This window comes from Schistocerca cancellata, chromosome 4, assembly GCF_023864275.1.
Source record: "Schistocerca cancellata isolate TAMUIC-IGC-003103 chromosome 4, iqSchCanc2.1, whole genome shotgun sequence".
NCBI lineage: Eukaryota > Metazoa > Arthropoda > Insecta > Orthoptera > Acrididae > Schistocerca > Schistocerca cancellata.
The window spans coordinates 197442019-197460614 of record NC_064629.1 but is presented as its reverse complement, the minus strand read 5'-3'; the positions used below and the strand labels follow the sequence as shown (position 1 = coordinate 197460614).

The window sequence follows — 18596 nt, the reverse complement described above, 5'->3', positions numbered from 1 at the left end:
CGTGCTCACCCGCCACTTTCTTCATGCTTGGCCTCCCAGGTCCCCAGACCTCAGTCCGTGCGATTATTAGCTTTGGTGTTACCTGAAGTCGCAAGTGTATCGTGATCGACCAACATCTCTAGGGATGCTGAAAGACAACATCCGACGCCAATGCCTCACCATAACTCCGGACATGCTTTATAGTGCTGTTCACAACATTATTCGTCGACTACAGCTATTGTTGAGGAATGATGGTGGACATATTGAGCATTTCCTGTAAAGAACATCATCTTTGCTTTGTCTTACATTGTTATGCTAATTATTGCTATTCTGATCAGATGAAGCGCCATCTGTCTGACATTTTTTGAATGTTTGTATGTTTTTGGTTCTAATAAAACCCCATGTGATTCCAAGCATGTGTGTCAATTTGTACCTCTCTATCTACATTATTCCGTGATTTATTCAGTTTTCAAATTTATACTGACTTTTTGATCACCCGGTATTTTACATCGCAAAGTCACTGTCCACGCTGTGTAAGGTCTATCTAAACAAAAAGATTGCAGTTTGCCTTGAAAGTCACCTGTTGTTAGACACCGTTCATGCAATGTATTCCTGTACACATCGATAAACGCTTACCTGTCTCTAACTGCAAGACACGTCTTAAGGAAGTTTAGTCTACTCATTTTGAGAAGCAAGGCGTGCAAGAGGAGCAAGTGGCTATCAGCTCGTCGAAATCCTCACGTTCTACTTCGCGATGTAACAGCGGGCGGTATGGTTGACGCCGATAGGTATATTCTGTTCACATAATACAGATGTCTGGCTGATGTTTGTCTTCCGTTCTAACATGTTTGCTATGCCGAACAGCGGCCAAGAAAACTCTTGACCATGATCGTAAGTCATCGGCTGATCTCAGTCCGGCTGTGACCTCCCAGTGAATCAAATTCAAGTGCACGTTGTTTCACACTCGTAACATACGGTTGTCGGTTGTAGTACCTCCGAATAGCTTCATGATACAGGCATTACGCTTCTAAATCCTTTTACGTTGTTTCCCCACGGTGTGCCTGCAGTTATGAGTTGCTATCTTTCCAACCCTGCGGTTGTAATAACAACAGGCGCAACTGGCGAGACCTGCATCTATTTAGTAATTGAAAGGTATGAACTATATTTGGACAATGGGGATTATTGTACTAAAGAGAATGAGTATCAACGCCACACAACAATATAGCAACTTCTTTGGGCATGAAGCTCGTTCATAACAGCATTTCATCTTACATTCCGAAATACGTTCTTGGAGCTACGTGGGAGCGTTGGTGTTAGACAAACACGGTTTCAAATTGGTTCGGGAAGCAACAGTGTTTTCATACAGAAATGAGAGCAGCTATGTAAGTCCAAAACCTTTGCAGTATAATACTCAGAATTCTCACAAAGTGTTTTATGCTGTCAGCTTAGAAGCTCTCAAAGATGACTTGCAAGTAAGTTAAAAGTTGAAAGCCTGTCCCTACTTTATACCTTAGCCTGCGATTTCATGAGACCTTGACCCCGGTTGTAATGCCCCTAAACATTCCCCTTTATATGGAATCTGACCCGTAAGTGAACAAACACGTTCTGAATAAGGTTGTTTTAGTTTTGGTAGCAACAGGGAACTTTCTCACAGTGCAACGGAATAATTGAAGGAGGTGTAACGTAAGCTAAGCCGCGACAAAACTGAAACCATAATCCTTACAATAGATATCAAGCAGCTCTTCGCTGAGTCTATGAATTACGTAAGAGAGGCGTAATTAGTGCAGTGCAAACGTGTTTGCCCTCTGTATTCCACAACACGTAATAAATTGAAAGGAGTTAAGCTAGAGTGATACTAAAATGTATAAGTCTCTCCAGTGCAACCATGTGCCTTGTAGCTCCACTGTAACACGACCCTATCTGACTGGCTGTAAATTTCATTTAAAATAAGAAGGGATTATCTCTTTTGTAGGCAGTTTTTTCTTTCTCTTCTAGACATATAGTAAAAGCAGCACTCCGTCTTCAGGCCACAAGTGGCCCACCGGGACCATCCGACCGCCGTGTCATCCTTGGTTGAGGATGCGGATAGGAGGGGCGTGTGGTCAGCACACCGCTCTCCCGGTCGTTACGATGGTTTTCTTTGACCGGAGCCGCTACTATTCGGTCGAGTAGCTCCTCAATTGGCATCACGAGGCTGAGTGCACCCCGAAAAATGACAACAGCGCATGGTGGCTGGATGGTCACCCATCCAAGTGCCGGCCACGCCCGACAGCGCTTAACTTCGGTGATCTCACGGGAACCGGTGTATCCACTGCGGCAAGGCCGTTGCCAGACATATAGTAAAAGCGAAATATATTTCGTTCGACAACGTAGTTATTAAGTAGACACATGAAGGATTTAAATAAAGACCAGAGGAGAGAAAAGTAAGTACATAAAATCCCAAATTTTATGAATAGTGAATATATATTACTCAGGAAATGTATGCAAAATCTCATGTTTCACATAAAAGTGCCCTTCAGCGGACCATGTGCATTTACGTGAACACAGACATATAAAAGACAAGGAAAATCACCCCATATTAGTATTAACAACCTTGATATTATCTAAGGAGTGAAAAAGCTGCGACAAAATAAACTTATAAACCCAGATGATTGAACGGAAATGCGATGTTGATTCCCACTTGTTATAACAAAACTGTGAACTCAAACAAAGAACTAATATTACCCAAGTCGAATACGACTGCTAAGTATCTTGTGTAAAAAAAACTGAGTCTCCACAAAGCAGAACTACGCATATGCAGCCCAAGCAAGCAACAATCATATGTATTACTTCTCAAGTCAACATCCCTTTTTCTCAACACATACTGATCGTACAGGTATCAATGAGGCATACCGATTTTGCACTGAAACTTACTATTTGTGGAAAATTTTAACATAAAAGAGACTTTTAACTATCACAAGAAAATGGAAATCATGAATGTCCAGCTCCACACCTATATTTTACGAAGCTAACTTATTAAACACGAATCAGAGACTCCCTTTTCATATTATCTTATTACAAATACCATTTCATTTGTTTTAAAGTACTTATTAACTGGATAATTTGTATACAGCATTGTCATAGATAATAAGCGTGACAATTGCTGTAGTCCATTATCTCTTCCCGTTACACAAGTATACAACTCTAAATGAATGTACTTTCTGAAACAACAAACATATTTGTTATTGTGGACTGGAATTGTGATTTACCTATTTATACTACGGCCTAATGAGCTTACTTAAACTACGAAGTGGAATTAAAGCCTCAAAATGTAGTTAGAGGTTATTGTGGTATTAGTGATAGACAGGTAACACGTGAACACTACGTTCTAACGTATACATTTCGCAGTTATTTACTTCTTTGTATTTTATATTGGTATTTCTCATTAAACTTCTCTTCAACAACAGGTAAACGTAAATATAACGCTCGAAAGTTAGACATTATAAGCAGTGCTGGTATGTCATTATTTAAAACTATAAAAGTGCGAAACCCTGAAGCCATTAGAAATGGGAGATAAAGCTGGATTTTGCTTGTCGGAGCTGGCAAGACTAGAGAGATGTGATCGGTTGCAGGTACTGGCGTGACAGCATACAGCTTGCACCCAGGAGTCGTTGCGACTGAGCTGAGCAGACATTTCGACTCGGCGTATTTCCCTGGGGTGACCTGGCTCTTCAACAACATGGCGCGCTTCGTCATCAAGTCTCCTGAGCAAGGGGCGCAGACCTCCATCTACTGCGCTGTGGAGGAGAGCCTCAGCAAAGAAACTGGACTCTACTACAGGTACACCCACTTAACATCATCACATCACCACCACCACCGCTACCACCACCACCACTGTCATCACCACCACCAATTATCATCATCATCGTGGACTCTTGGATGAAGGCTTATTCCAGACTTCTTAACATATTACAATTTTTCGGTCCGCCCATCTGCTTTATAGTTTCATAACGTTTCGTTATCCTCGCTCATTTACAATGATGAGGCAGAACATTATGACCACCTGCTTAATAGCTTGTTTGTCTGTCTTTGGAACGGAGTACGTAACTGATTCTGCATATCAGGGATCCGACATTTTGTTGGTAGGTTTGTGGAGGTATGTGGCATTAGATGTCTAAACACAGGTAATGCGATTCGCACAAATAACGGGTCGTTGATTTGCACACGCGGTGATGGCGCCCGGTAGCGACCCAGATGAGGTCCGTAGGATTTACTTCAAACGAATTAGGTAGCTGAGATATCAACGTGAGTTCACTATAACGGCCCTCAAACCCCTGTAGAACGTTTCTGCCTCCGAGACACAGACAGTTATACTGCTGAAAGATGGCGTCGCCATCGGGGAAGCCATCAAGCATGAAGGGATGCAGATGGTTCGCAGCTGTCAGCGTGTCTTCGGTTACTTCACAGAGCCCACGCAAGCTCAGGAGGATATTTCCCATAGCATAATACTGCTCCCACCGACCTGCATCCGTGGCGCGCTGCACATTTCGAGCCGCCGTTCACCTCGATGACAGCATTTGCGGAGATGACCATCGGCGTAGTGTAGCAAAACTGTGATTCACCTTAAGAGCCGACACATTCCCATTGAACGACGGTCGAATCCAGATGGTCACAGCGATTGTAATTGACGATGTCGTTGGGTCGATATCTGAACACGTAGGGGTGGTATGCTGCGGAACTCCATGTTCAACAATGCGCTCCGAGACACTTGTGCGTGCACCAGTTTGTGCTTTTTCGGGAGAGATACCATCTATCCATCTATTTACAGAGGAGATAAGCCTCCGAACGCCACATTTTGTGAAGAGTTGTGGACGTCCAACCATTTAGCGCCCAGTGGTAGCTTCACTGTCCTTCTGCCTCTTTCCATAGATGCTCGCGGCAGTAGGACATGAACATTCGACCAACTTCGCCGTTTTCGAGATACTCGTTCATAGGCTCTGCATAACCATAGCCTGCCCTTTGTAAATGTCGCATATCTCAATGGATTTCCCCATTTACAGCCCATACCTTGGCTAAGGTGTTCCCCTGACCGTGTCTGCTCAGCCTGTATACTTTTGTTACCGCGTCACAGGCCTGCGACGCCACCAGGCTGGCATCCAGTGTCGCGTTGGGCAGTGGTCACGATGTTTTGGTAGATCAGTGTAAGTTCCATGTGTCATTAACGTAGGTTAGAACTGGCAAACACATTGGTTAGATTCTTCGTTTGAGACACATGAAAAATTCGTTTTCTACAACGAGTAGCAAGAGATTTCATTCTCTTATTCATTTCTTTCGGTGTTCTACATCTACATCTACATCTACATTTATACTCCGCAAGCCACCCAACGGTGTGTGGCGGAGGGCACTTTACGTGCCACTGTCATTACCTCCCTTTCCTGTTCCAGTCGCGTATGGTTCGCGGGAAGAACGACTGTCTGAAAGCCTCCGTGCGCGCTCTAATCTCTCTAATTTTACATTCGTGATCTCCTCGGGAGGGATAAGTAGGGGGAAGCAATATATTCGATACCTCATCCAGAAACGCACCCTCTCGAAACCTGGCGAGCAAGCTACACCGCGATGCAGAGCGCCTCTCTTGCAGAGTCTGCCACTTGAGTTTGTTAAACATCTCCGTAACGCTATCACGGTTACCAAATAACCCTGTGACGAAACGCGCCGCTCTTCTTTGGATCTTCTCTATCTCCTCCGTCAACCCGATCTGGTACGGATCCCTCACTGATGAGCAATACTCAAGTATAGGTCGAACGAGTGTTTTGTACGCCACCTCCTTTGTTGATGGACTACATTTTCTAAGGACTCTCCCAATGAATCTCAACCTGGTACCCGCCTTACCAACAATTAATTTTCTATGATCATTCCACTTCAAATCGTTCCGCATGCATACTCCCAGATATTTTACAGAAGTAACTGCTACCAGTGTTTGTTCCGCTATCATATAATCATACAATAAAGGATCCTTCTTTCTACGTTCTTTCTATGTTCATCCACTCGTTGCTTTCTTTTGTTGTAAGTACACACATTCATAAACTAGTTAACTAAGGTTATTCTTAACCTTCACAATCTTTCTTTCAGCATTATAAATTGCCTGACAAAAAAGTGAAGCACTCATAAGGGGAGGAGGATATAAAATGAAACTTCATTTGTTGAGAGGGGATGTGACGTTACCTCAGTGATTACAAAATCGAGTCAAATTTACAAGCAGTTTGGGCCCACTTACCAGTATGACGTTGCATCCCTGCTGACTATGTGTGCAGTTGGGAAGGGTATCAGAGAGCCGTCGTATCCTTTCCTGAGGCCGACAGATTTATGTCCGTGCTCGTCTCACACATGTTCTGCCTGTCACAGATGTGGGGATCCTGTTGACAGCGAAAGTACCTCGACATCACGCAGACAGTTCGTAGAGAGATGTGCCATGAGTGGTCGAGCATTTTCCCGCAGAGAAATCGCACCACAATAAAGTCACATAAGAACTAATACATGAAGACGCAGGATGTCCTGACGTAAGTTTATGCGATCAGTGTCCCTCAGTCACTGCCAGCCATTACCTGAATTTATACCAGACGTCTCCCTACACCACGAAGCCAACAGCAACACCGCAGTGCCTCTCCAAAACAATGGTAGAATGAGACTTCTCCCCATGTTGATGCCATACTCTGGGGTAGCACAGAACTGCGGTACGTATCTGAACACAGTCGGACGCAATTCATCACCAGTCCGTGATTTCCGGTCGTGGTAAAACACCAAATGCAGCCGTTTTTGTTGTAGTGTTAACGACAGCCTGGCCGTGGGAAAGTAACTTCCTAGTCTGGCAGGTATTGATCTCTGGCCAGTAGTTCAGGATAACAAATATTGTAGGGAGTCCATTACTTGTTCTCAGATGGCAGGAGATGGTGTGTACATGTTACAATGTGTCTGGTACATAATACGGCGATCCTCCCTCGTGGTGGTCAAGCTTGTTCGAACGCAACCTTGACGATGAGTGTGTCTATCTTCTCATTCCCACGCAGTCCAACAGTGTCCTCTTGGCCGGCGGGAGTGACCGAGCGGTTCTAAGCGCTACAGTCTGGAACCACGTGACCGCTACGGTCGCAGGCTCGAATCCTGCCTCGGGCATGGATGTGTGTGTTGTCCTGAGGTTAGTTAGGTTTAATTAGTTCTAAGTTCTAGGGGACTGATGACCTCGGAAGTTAAGTCCCATAGTGCTCAGAGCCATTTGAACCATTTAGTGTCTTCTTGTCACATACAAACGACTCACAAATCTGGCTATTGCACAGTTCGACCAGCAGCCACATGGAGATCCACAGTGAGCCCCCTTTCAGACTGTCAGATGCTGATAAAGCTGCCTCACACGTGTACGCGGCATCTCCGTGTCCTTCACGGAGGTCACTCAACATCTTACGCTGTTCAGGTCCCTTATATTCCTTACCAGGAATCATGGACTGCGTCAGCAATTGTGCTCAACAATGGATCATGGTTCTGCACTTCCCCAGACGGCCCAATCGTCAGCGATGGCGCGACATGGCGAGAGGTAACTTCCCCCAGCGTTTCGGAAAGGCGGTGTTCCTGGCCTCATGGTTTAGGAAGCTGTAGAGTATAGCTTTAGGACATGGCTGGTAGTGACTGAGGGAACGTTGATGGTACAACCATACGTCAGGATATCCTGCGTCATCATGTTTTACTTCTCATGTGACAGAATTGTGGTACCATTTTTCAAGGGCACAGTGATTGACTACACATGGCACTCGTCTCTATTAACTGTCTGCGTAATGTTGAGGCATTGTCGCGGCCGGCAAGATCCCTAAACCTTTATCAGATAGAACATGTGTGAGACCAGTTTCGAAATCAACTCCATCCCCATGCCAGTATCCAGGACATCAAAGATCAGTTACAACAGTTGTGAACCAGCTTGCATCATGAGAGGACACAACGGCTCTCTGACACACTTCCCAACCACAAGCATATATCCAGTTGAGAGGGGCTGCAACGTCATACTGATAAGTTTGCTCATACTGCTACGTTTTTTATTTTATTTTGTAAATTTGACTCGATTTTGTAATCACTGAGATAACATCACATACCCTCTCAACAACTGAAGTTTGATTTTACTTTCTCCTCTCCTTTTTTGTCATGCAGTTTATATTGTTATGGGAATGTAGGGTATCGTGACAACATCCTTGGATTAAATGCTCTCCTTTTGCTTCCCTCATTAGATTTGAATGTTGTCTCAAGCATTTGACGAGTACCCCCGTTGATATCGTCATGAGCTGACTGTCGAAACTGATGCTGTGCTGGTGTTATGTACATTTTTTTATTGCAAAAGTTGACAGCGACTATAGAGGTAGAATTTCTGATTTGGAGACTAGAGACCTAAACTGAAAAGAAAAAAAGTACTCTCGTGGTCCTTGTACTGACCTCTCGAGGATGTTGAATGTGATCTTTCAGCGTCTTGCAGAAGTAAACATTAAGCGAGATATTAATAGAGCTCATCACAGAGTTTTGGATGGGCAAAAGCTCGACATTTCTGAATGCCGTTTGTCTTATTGTAAAATTGTAGCCCATATTGGGTTTGGTGTGACAAATGTTCGACGTTTCTGAACACCATTTGCGTTATTGTAAAATTGTAGTTCATACAGGGTTTAGTGGAACTAAAATATTGTATGCGTTGCAGTTGCAGAAAAGGAGGTATGCTTCCGATTTGTACGATCGTTGTACATCTCACAAGCCACAATTTAACACTGACTGGCAAAGTCATCTATATAACCTAATATGGACAGTGATACCAGGTGACGAAAATTTTCCCCTTTGGGGTGTATGGGCTCGTCAGCATTACCCACTGACCCACACGTTACTCCAATAGCTTAGCATTTCATTGCCTATCCCTTCCTGATGTTCAGTGTCCTTGGTATTGTCTCTCTGTATCAGCTTCCATATCTTTCGCAGTGTCTTGGTAAAATTTCTCTCTGGCTCACCATTTTTCCCACCTTAGGTTTTTACTGTCTCAAATGTGAACGGCATTTTTCGAATGTACGCTACTTTGTAAGACGATAGGCCTGTACCTTCAAGGATTATTGAATTGTAAGCCATGACAACATGTGGCAATAAATCATCCCAGTCATCGTGTGGCTGCTCACGTAGTGATTTAACATTTTTATTATCGTTCGATGTGCACGCTCCATTCTTCCATTCGCCTGTGAGTGCAATGAGCTTATCCTCAGCTTATGAACATCTAACAAGTGACACAACTGCTTCATCAGTATTGAGTAGATCAGTGATTAACATTTCTGGAACACTATATTTTAGAAACCATTTATTCACCACTGCCTGTCCCACCATGTCGGCTTGCTGATTCCCATATCATACGAGAAATGATCCCTTATGGTCAGAACATAGTGGTTCCTGTTCATGTCTGTCTAAAAGGTCCAAAAAGGTCCATCACAATCAATTCAAAATGCTAGCGAAGTTAGTCATGAATAACCCAGCACTATTTGGAAAAAATAGTAATGCCCATATCTAAAACGCTAGAAGAAAAAGTGAACTATATTACCCATTATGAAAGCTGTCAATGCCTCAGAAAGGAGTGCAATATGCATCATCAAAATTTTTTGATTATTTGCCTATAAAATTCACTGAGATGACAAAAGTCATGGGATACTTCCTAATATCATGTCAAACCTCCTTTTGCCCAGCGCAGAGCAGCATCTCGATGTGGCATGGACTCAACAAGTCAAAATGGTTCAAATGGCTCTGAGCACTATGGGACTCGACATCTATGGTCATCAGCCCCGTAGAACTTAGAACTACTTAAACCTAACTAACCTAAGGACATCACACACATCCATGCCCGAGGCAGGATTCGAACCTGCGACCGTAGCAGTCGCGCGTCTCCGGACTGAGCGCCTAGAACCGCTAGACCACCGCGGCCGGCTCAACAAGTCGTTGGAAGTCCCATGCAGAAATACTGACTCATGCTGACCCTATAGCCGTCCATAATTACGAGAGCGTTGCCATCGTAGGATTTTGTGCACGATCTGATCTGTCGATTGTATCCAATAACTGTTCAGTGGGATTCATGTCGGTGATCTGGGTGGCCAAATCATTCGTTCGAACTGTCCAGACTAGTGACTTGGGCCACTGGCAGCCACAAAATTTGCATAGTTGTTTGGGAACATGAAGTCCATGAATGGCCGTAAATGGTCTCCAAGCAGCCGAACATAACCATTTCCAGTTAGTGATCGGTTCGGTTGGGCAAAAGGACCCAGTCAAATCCATGTAAACACAGCCATTATAGAGCCACCCCCAGCTTGCACAGGGCAATGTTGACAACTTGGGCCCATGACTTCTTAGGGTTCAAAAATGGCTCTGAGCACTATGGGACTTAACATCTGAGGTCATCAGTCCCCTAGAACTACTTAAACCTAACTAACCTAAGGACATCACACACATTCATGTCCGAGGCAGGATTCGAACCTGCGACCGTAGCGGTCGCGTGGTTCCAGACTGAAGCGCCTAGAACCACTCGGCCACACTGGCCGGCGACTTCTTAGGGTATTTGCCACACTCGAATACTGCCATCAGCTCTTACCAACTGAAATCGGGACTCATCTTACCAGGCCACGGTTTCCCAGTCATCAAGGTTCCAGCCAGTATGGTCAGGAGCCCAGGTTAGGCGACGTCGTGCTATTAGCAAGGGCTCTCGCATTGGCCATCACATGCCATTAACACTAAATTTCACCGCGCTGTTCTAACGGATGCATTCGTCGTATGTCCCACACAGATTTCTACAGTTACTTCACACAGTGTTGATTACCTGTTAGTACTGACACTCGGTCGTTAAGTGCAGGCCGTTGGCCACGGGTTGTCCGTGGTGAGAAGCAACGCCTGAAATTTTATATTCTGGGCACACTCTTGAGACTGTGGATCTCGGAATATTGAATTCCCTAATGAATTTACGAAATGTAACGTCCCACGCGTGTAGCTCCAACCACTACACTGAAGCACCAAAGAAACTAGTATGGGCATGCGTATTCAAACGCAGAGATATGTAAACAGGTAAAATACGGCTCTGTGGTCAGCAACGCCTATATAAGACAACAATTGTCTGCCGCAGTTGTTAGGTCGGTTACTGCTGCTACGATGGCAGGTTATCAAGATTTAAGTGAGTTTGAACGTGGTGTTACAGTCGCAACACGAGCGATGGAGCAAAACACCTCCGAGGTAGCGATGAGTAAGGATTTTGCGGTTCGATCATTTCACGAGTGTACCGTGAATATCAGGAATCCGGTAAAACATCAAATCTCCGACATCACTACGGCCGGAAAAAGATAATGCAAGAACGGGACCAACGACGACTGAAGCGAATCGTTCAGCGTGTCAGAAGTGCAACCCTTCCTCAAATTGCTGCAGATTTCAATGCTTGGCCATCGACAAGTGTCAGCGTGCGAACCATTCAACGAAACATCATCGATACGGGCTTTCGGAGCCGAAGGCCGAGTCGTGTACCCTTGATGACTGCACGACACAAGGCTTTACGCCTCGTCTGGACCCGTCACTACCGACATTAGGCTGTTGATGACTGGAAACATGTTGCCTGGGCGGACGAGTCTCGTTTCAAATTGTATCGAGGAGATGGACTTGTACGGGTATGGCGACAACCTCATGAATCCATGGTTCCTGCAAGTCAGCAGGGAACTGTTCAAGCTAGTGGACGTTCTGTAATGGTGTGGGATGTGTGCAGTTGGAGTGATATGGGACCCCTGATACTTCTAGATACGACTCGTACGTACGACACGTACGTAAGCATCCTGTCCGATCACCTGCATCCATTCATGTCCATTGTGCATTCCCACGGACTTGGACAATTCCAGCAGGACAATGCGATACCCTACACGTCCAGAATTGCTACAGAGTGGCTCCAGGAACACTCTTCTGTGTTTAAACGCTTTCGCAGGCCAGCAAACTCCGCACACATGAACATTATTGAGCATATCTGGAATGCCTTGCAACGTGTTGTGCAGAAGAGATCTCCACCCCCTGGTACTCTTACGAATTTATGGACGATTGATGGTGTCAGTTCCCTCCAGCACTACTTCAGACATTAGCCGAGTCCATGCCACGTCGTGTTGCGGCACTTCTGAGTGCTCGCGGGGACCCTACACGATATGGAATGTGTTACAGTTTCTTTGGCTCTTCAGTGTATTCCGCGTTTATATTCTGTTAATTCTTGTCGTGCGGCTGTAATCACGGCGGAAACCTTTTCATGCGAATAACCTGAGTACAAATGACTGCTCCGCCAATTCTCTGCCCTTTTGTGCCTCGCGTAAGCGATGCTACCACCGTCTGTATACAGAGTGAAAAGTATTTAAACCGACAAACTCTGGGAGGTTGTAGGGGACATCTAAACAAATATTTTCCCTAATGTCATTTTTTCCTATGAGGCTTATTTAAACCGGTGGAGGCCGTATTACGTTCTTCAGTTGTTAAGAGGGCGTATTACGCTCTTCAGTTGTACGCAACTGCTGTCCACCAGTGTAGTAGTGTATTGTCTCTGTTTACTAATGGAGCGATACACCTGGAGTGAGTACAGTGATATGGTTGGTGCGTACTACGTAACACACCACAACGGACGAGCTGCACAGCGGGTTTATCTACAACAATATCCGAATCGCCGTATCCCGCATCATACGACCTTTGCTGCTGTGGACCAACGTCTGCATGAGACCGGGTCATTTAGCAGATTACCTGGACAGGGACTCCGTCGCACGGTAAGAACGCTGCAATTTGAGGAAGCTGTCTTGCAGCATGTGGAGTGGGATCCTTCAATCAGCACTCGTGCAATTGCACGTAACATGGGGACGAATCAGACTAATGTAAGAACAGTCCTTCGAGAGCAATTGTTACGTCCATTTCACTTACAGCGTGTCCACAACCTGGAACCAGTTGATTATCCACCGAGAGCACAGTTTTCGCAGTGGTACCTGGAAGAGTGTGAAATGCATCCTACATTTCCATCCTCTGTGTTGTTTACCGATGAAGCAACGTTCGGGCGTGATGGACTCTTCAACATGCACAGTTCGCATGTTTGGAGTGAGGATAACCCACAGTTACTAGCGCTCATCAAGAGCGATTCTTCGTTAATGTGTGGGTCGGTGTTGTTGGGGACTGGTTAACTGGGCCGTATCTGCTACCTAGGCCATTAAATGGCAGGCACCATTACAATTTTCTCTCCAGGACATTGCCAGAATTGCTGGAAGACGTCCCGCTCCCTACAAGATAACGCATGTGGTTCCAACATGACGGGGCGCCGGCACATATCACTCGTCGTGTGCGTCGATTCCTGGACCGACGGTTCCCAGAAACGTGGATTGGCAGAGGTGGTCCTGTACCATGGCCTGCTCGATCCCCAGATATGTCCCCTCTGGACTTTTTTGTGTCGGAAGAGATGCGCAACCTTGTTTACGCAACTCCTGTTGCATCAGAAGAGGATCTGGTTGCCCGGATAGTAGCAGCAGCAGGAACAATTCAGGATTCTCCTGGGGTGTTTGCCCTTGTCAGAACATGGTCCGACGGTGTAGCCTCTGTTTACGTGTCAATGGATGAATTTTTGAAATACTACCGTAATTGAAATTCGGTTGTGTTAATGTGTTGTCTCTTGGTCATAATAGATGGAAAAGTGTTTGTTGGTTTAATTAATTCGCCGCCAGAGAAATTTTCCTCAACCGGTTTAAATACTCCTCATAGGAACAAACGACATTAGGGAAATGTGGTGTGCATGCTGTAAGACCTTCGGTACACACACCATCAGATTATTTGACTTGTCGCTCTAACGAAGTAGGCGAGTGTCAGCAATATGTCTCGTGGTCTTATTGTGGCGTGTTTATCTTCTGCCGTTAGGTCAGACGATAGAAATGCCACTTGCACGCTTAGAGTAGCAGATTGACGGTGACCAACTTTAAACAGAACTTGATTAATTTTTACACACATTTATTAAAATAATAACAAGCATAAACATTACTTAACTTGATTCTGGATGCTATTTACAACTGACAATCTGAAGTTCCTTTGACCTTGGTACGTTAATCTTATTCTCACATATCTCTGATACTTGACAAAGTGTCTATACATTTATCTTCATGGCTATGTACAGGAATATGATAATCTTATTAGGCGCAGACTGAAACTTGACTATAGACTGGTACAGACAAATGCAGACTGGTACAGACTAATGCAGACAAATGCAGACTGACTGATCGGAGGTCTGTACACTCGTTATAGTAACTCGCGCGTTCAGGTATCACTGCACGAGTGTGATCCGCGAGGAGAAAAGGTTCTACGTTAGCAGCAATCTCATTGGCTGCGTTACATATTAATACGCGGATCGGCGGAAGCAGAATTTGGTCCGTCTCTAAGGCGGCGCCATCTCGTAGTGCGGAGATGGACGAGCGCTGCACCTGCGCTGTTGTGCTTAGCGGGGCGCGCTCTAGTGGGAAAGTTCTGTACGCGCTGACTACGCGGAACTATGTACACAACAGGAAAAATATTTGTTTTGATGTCCCCTACAACCTCCCAGAGTTTGTCGGTTTAAATACTTTTCCCTGTATGTGTATATCGCTCCCTCATGACGTTTGTCACCTCAGTGTTAATTGAGGTATTCTGAGTATGTATGTGTCCAGCTGAGTGCTGACGAGATGAGTTTTTTACAGCGACTGCCGACGGACGATGCCGTCGAGGCGGGCTCGGGACGGGGAGACGGCGCGTCGCCTGTGGGAGGAAAGTGCGCGACTCGTCGGCCTCAAAGAGTGGGACCCGTGCACCGCGCCCGACGGCTCGCAGCCCTTCTGAACGCTTCTGCAACTGACTCTTACTCAGCTCTCACACCATCACACAGCTAGTGACGAAACGTCGGCAAACAAGCGGAAAACCGTCCTCTTTCTAGCTTTCGGGATGAAGGGACTTCCTCTGTCACGAGATAAAGGAGTAAGGAGTAAGACGACGATAAACAGTATTGTACAGTAAAGGATATACAGTCCAAAGGTTGTGCATATATGGCCGAGGATAAGTGGAGCAAAGGCGCGCATATATATATATATATATATATATATATATATATATAGATATATATATATATATATGTGTGTGTGTGTGTGTGTGTGTGTGTGTGTGTGTGTGTGTGTGTGTCGGTGTGGGTGTGTGTCAGGAACAGAAAGTCGACACTTCTCTGTACCTCCAGTATAAACTTGAAACGTCCCCTTAGAAAAATTTATGAATGACTGTGCTGATAAAACTCTTACGCTATTTAATTTTCAAACAGCTGAGCAAAACTGAAAGTACTCAGACATTTCGCTCTTTACCTATTCTGATCAACACTAAACTGACACAATATTTTTAGCGCAACGCAACCTGACTTTCAATAATCCCTACAAAAGAATGGCCCTGACTAACATTAATCTATACCTTTCATGGATCACTTACCTCACAAAAATCTTCATTACTCAAACTACTGCAATACAGCGAGCGCCAATACTGCCAGCTAAATAAATGATTCTAACTACTGAAGGCACTAACTACTGATAGGCATAGTTAGCAAATGAAAGATTTTGATTAAGAACAAACAATGTATTTACCTTAATAGTGTTCAAAAGTCATTCATCCAGTCTTACAAATTTACTGTCTCTGGTGGACACACGCCCAGATCATCCGCTCTCAAAACTCCGCCATCTCTCTTCCCACATCCACCACTGCTGGCGGCTCACCTGCAACTGCGCAACGCTACGAGCTGTTCACATCCAACTGCCCAACACTACAATAGCGAATATTACAATAATGCCAACCAGCCACAGACTGCACACAGCACATCCAGTGATTTTCATATAGAGCGCTACGTGGTGTTACCAACATAAAAACCTAAACAGCCTACTTACATAGAGTGATTTTCATATAGAGCGCTGCATGGCGTTACCAACATAAAAACCTAAACAACCTGCTTACAAACTGTATACACTTTCTTATGAAAAAAGCCTCTCTCTCTCTCTCTCTCTCTCTCTCTCTCTCTCTCTCTCTCTCTCTCCCCCTCCCTCCCTCCCTCCCTCCCTCCCTCCCACTCTCTCCCTCCCATTCCTATTAGGTTCAAAAATGGGTCAAATGGCTCTGAGCACTATGGGACTTAACTTCTAAGGTCATCAGTCCCCTAGAACTCAGAACTACTCAAACCAAACTAACCTAAGGACATCACACACATCCATGCCCGAGGCAGGATTCGAACCTGCGACCGTAGCGGTCACGCGGTTCCAGACTGTAGCGCCTAGAACCGCACGGCCTCCCCGACCGGCTTTCCTATTAGGTAATAACGTATAGCGAGTCAATAAAGATATTAATCGACCTACATTTTTACATCAAATTAATCGTCACCTACTATTTGCGTATACAACAGAGATCGAGCGATGTTGCTTAACTGTATGTACCTGTTTCTAATAAAAAGGGAGTGCCTTATACTGTACACAGAGAATCTGCTACTTACACGATAAGTTTCATATATGAACTCAACCATGACACACGTAAATAACGATATTCCATACAGTCAGAATTGCTCTTGCGATTAAGTTATCTCTCCAAGAGCACCTCTGCGCTGAAGAGACAAGACTCTTGGCGTTCAGATTGTGGATTTAACCATTAGACGTGCAAACGATGTCATCAATGTGCGATACGAGCGAGAATGATTATTAAACAAAACATTCTCGTCACGCTGATAAATGACTATCCTACGAATACCAATTCGTCAAGCAGATGCAAGTGCCAAATACGAGGTCGGTTCAGAAATTGTTTGGGACATGAGTTTTCAGTACACCTACTACTCGTATAAGTAACGATTTTTACTGTTTGTTTTAACTCTACATTCTTAAGGCACTACACAACAAAATTTCCTGCAACTTAATGGGATTTATTTTAGCTATGGACAAGCTTCAATATACAGTCTCGGCGTGGAAATTTGCCACTAGCGGCCTTAACCACCATTTCATGAATTCATGAAGTTCCACATCGTTTGTATTTGTTGTGTTGGCTGAAGAGCCAATACCGTGTTACGAAAGGAGGCCGAAATGCACGCGTTTTAGCTCACGCAGGCTGGCGTGAGGAGGGAAGAACTATACTGACGTGAGGTCTGGAACATGACAAGGAATTAGAATTCAGAAAGCGGACGTAATTAGTTTGATACTTAACTTTAATCCATTAATGATGAACGTCGCTCTTGACGGTACATGATTCACAATATATCTGTTCAGAATATATTCTTGAAGAATATGGCGCCTTGCTAGGTCATAGCAAACGACGTAGCTGAAGGCTATGCTAAACTGTTGTCTCTGCAAATGAGAGCGTATGTAGACAGTGAACCATCGCTAGCAAAGTCGGCTGTACAACTGGGGCGAGTGCTAGTGAGTCTCTCTGGATTAGACCTGCCGTGTGGCGGCGCTCGGTCTGCAATCACTGATAGTGGCGACACGCGGGTCCGACGTATACTAATGGACCGCGGCCGATTTAAAGGCTACCACCTAGCAAGTGTGATGTCTGGCTGTCACACCACAGTATTAACAGTAACATATGTCCTGCCTTATCTGTTCGCCCAGTAGGTGCATTATTGTCGGCTATCGGCATACATTTTATTTTCTGTCAGTTATTCCAAAGTTTCTCTTGCGATACGGGTACCATAAAGAAAAGAATTAAAAACGTATATATGTATGAAGCATGCATTTCCCAAATAGAGATAAAATTAACAATATCATCATGATGTTTGGTTTGTGGGGCGCTCAACTGCGCGGTCGTCAGCGCCCATGCAAAGTCCCAATCTTTACACAGTCCAATCTAGCCACTTTCACGAATGATGATGATGACATGATGAGAACAACACAAACACCCAGTCCCCAGGCAGAGAAAATCCGCAACCCGGCTGGGAATCGAACCCGGGACCCCGTGATCCAGAGGCAGCAACGCTAGCCACTAGACCACGAGCTGCGGACTAATAATAAAATTATGCTATATAAAATGTTATCTCTTATATCAACATTTTTAAAATCAACCAGTTCCAAGATTCGTAATTTTGCTTTACTAATTAAGATGAGTCCCCACAGTTAACCAGTTAACACTTACTGTAAATATTATTGTTCTGTACATAAAACTGTTCTTAGCCACCTTTTTATACTAACATTTTTAACTACGAATCTGCGCTCTCCGTTTGTCTCCAGCTTCACATCTCTCTCTCTGTCTATCTCTCTCTCTCTCTCTCTCGCCCTCTGTGAATGTTTGTGTGTATGTGTGTGTGTGTGTGTGTGTATGTGTGTGTGTGTGTGTGTGTATGTGTGCTTGTGTGTATTATTCTATACATTCCAGAATGCAAGACGGCCTTCATGCACATACATATAGTGAGCAAAAATGGTAATGGACCAAAGCAACTATCATAAACTGCGCCCGTGCACAGTATAATCTCCTTTTCTGTGGTTACCTTATGTGTGATGTCATGAATGTCTTTTTATAAACACAGAAAAGCTGTTAGATTTAAGCTAAGTTTCATATGAGGTATTAAACTTAAAACAAAC

At 44.6% G+C, this 18596-nt stretch overlaps 1 protein-coding gene and 1 pseudogene across 2 annotated transcripts in view; one reads left to right on the top strand and one right to left on the bottom strand.

Annotated features, from left to right (window-relative positions):
* LOC126183338 (retinol dehydrogenase 13-like) overlaps positions 1-15104 on the top strand; it is a 164155-nt gene extending 149051 nt beyond the window's left edge. For both annotated transcript variants that reach the window (XM_049925204.1, XM_049925203.1), the window contains 2 exons: positions 3591-3798; positions 14715-15104. In XM_049925204.1, the coding sequence (XP_049781161.1) occupies positions 3591-3798; positions 14715-14853 (347 nt within the window). In that variant the 3' untranslated portion in view covers positions 14854-15104. The remainder of the gene's footprint in view (positions 1-3590; positions 3799-14714) is intronic.
* On the bottom strand, positions 2193-2309 carry LOC126185922 (5S ribosomal RNA; annotated as a pseudogene).
* Positions 15105-18596: the final 3492 nt, after the last annotated feature.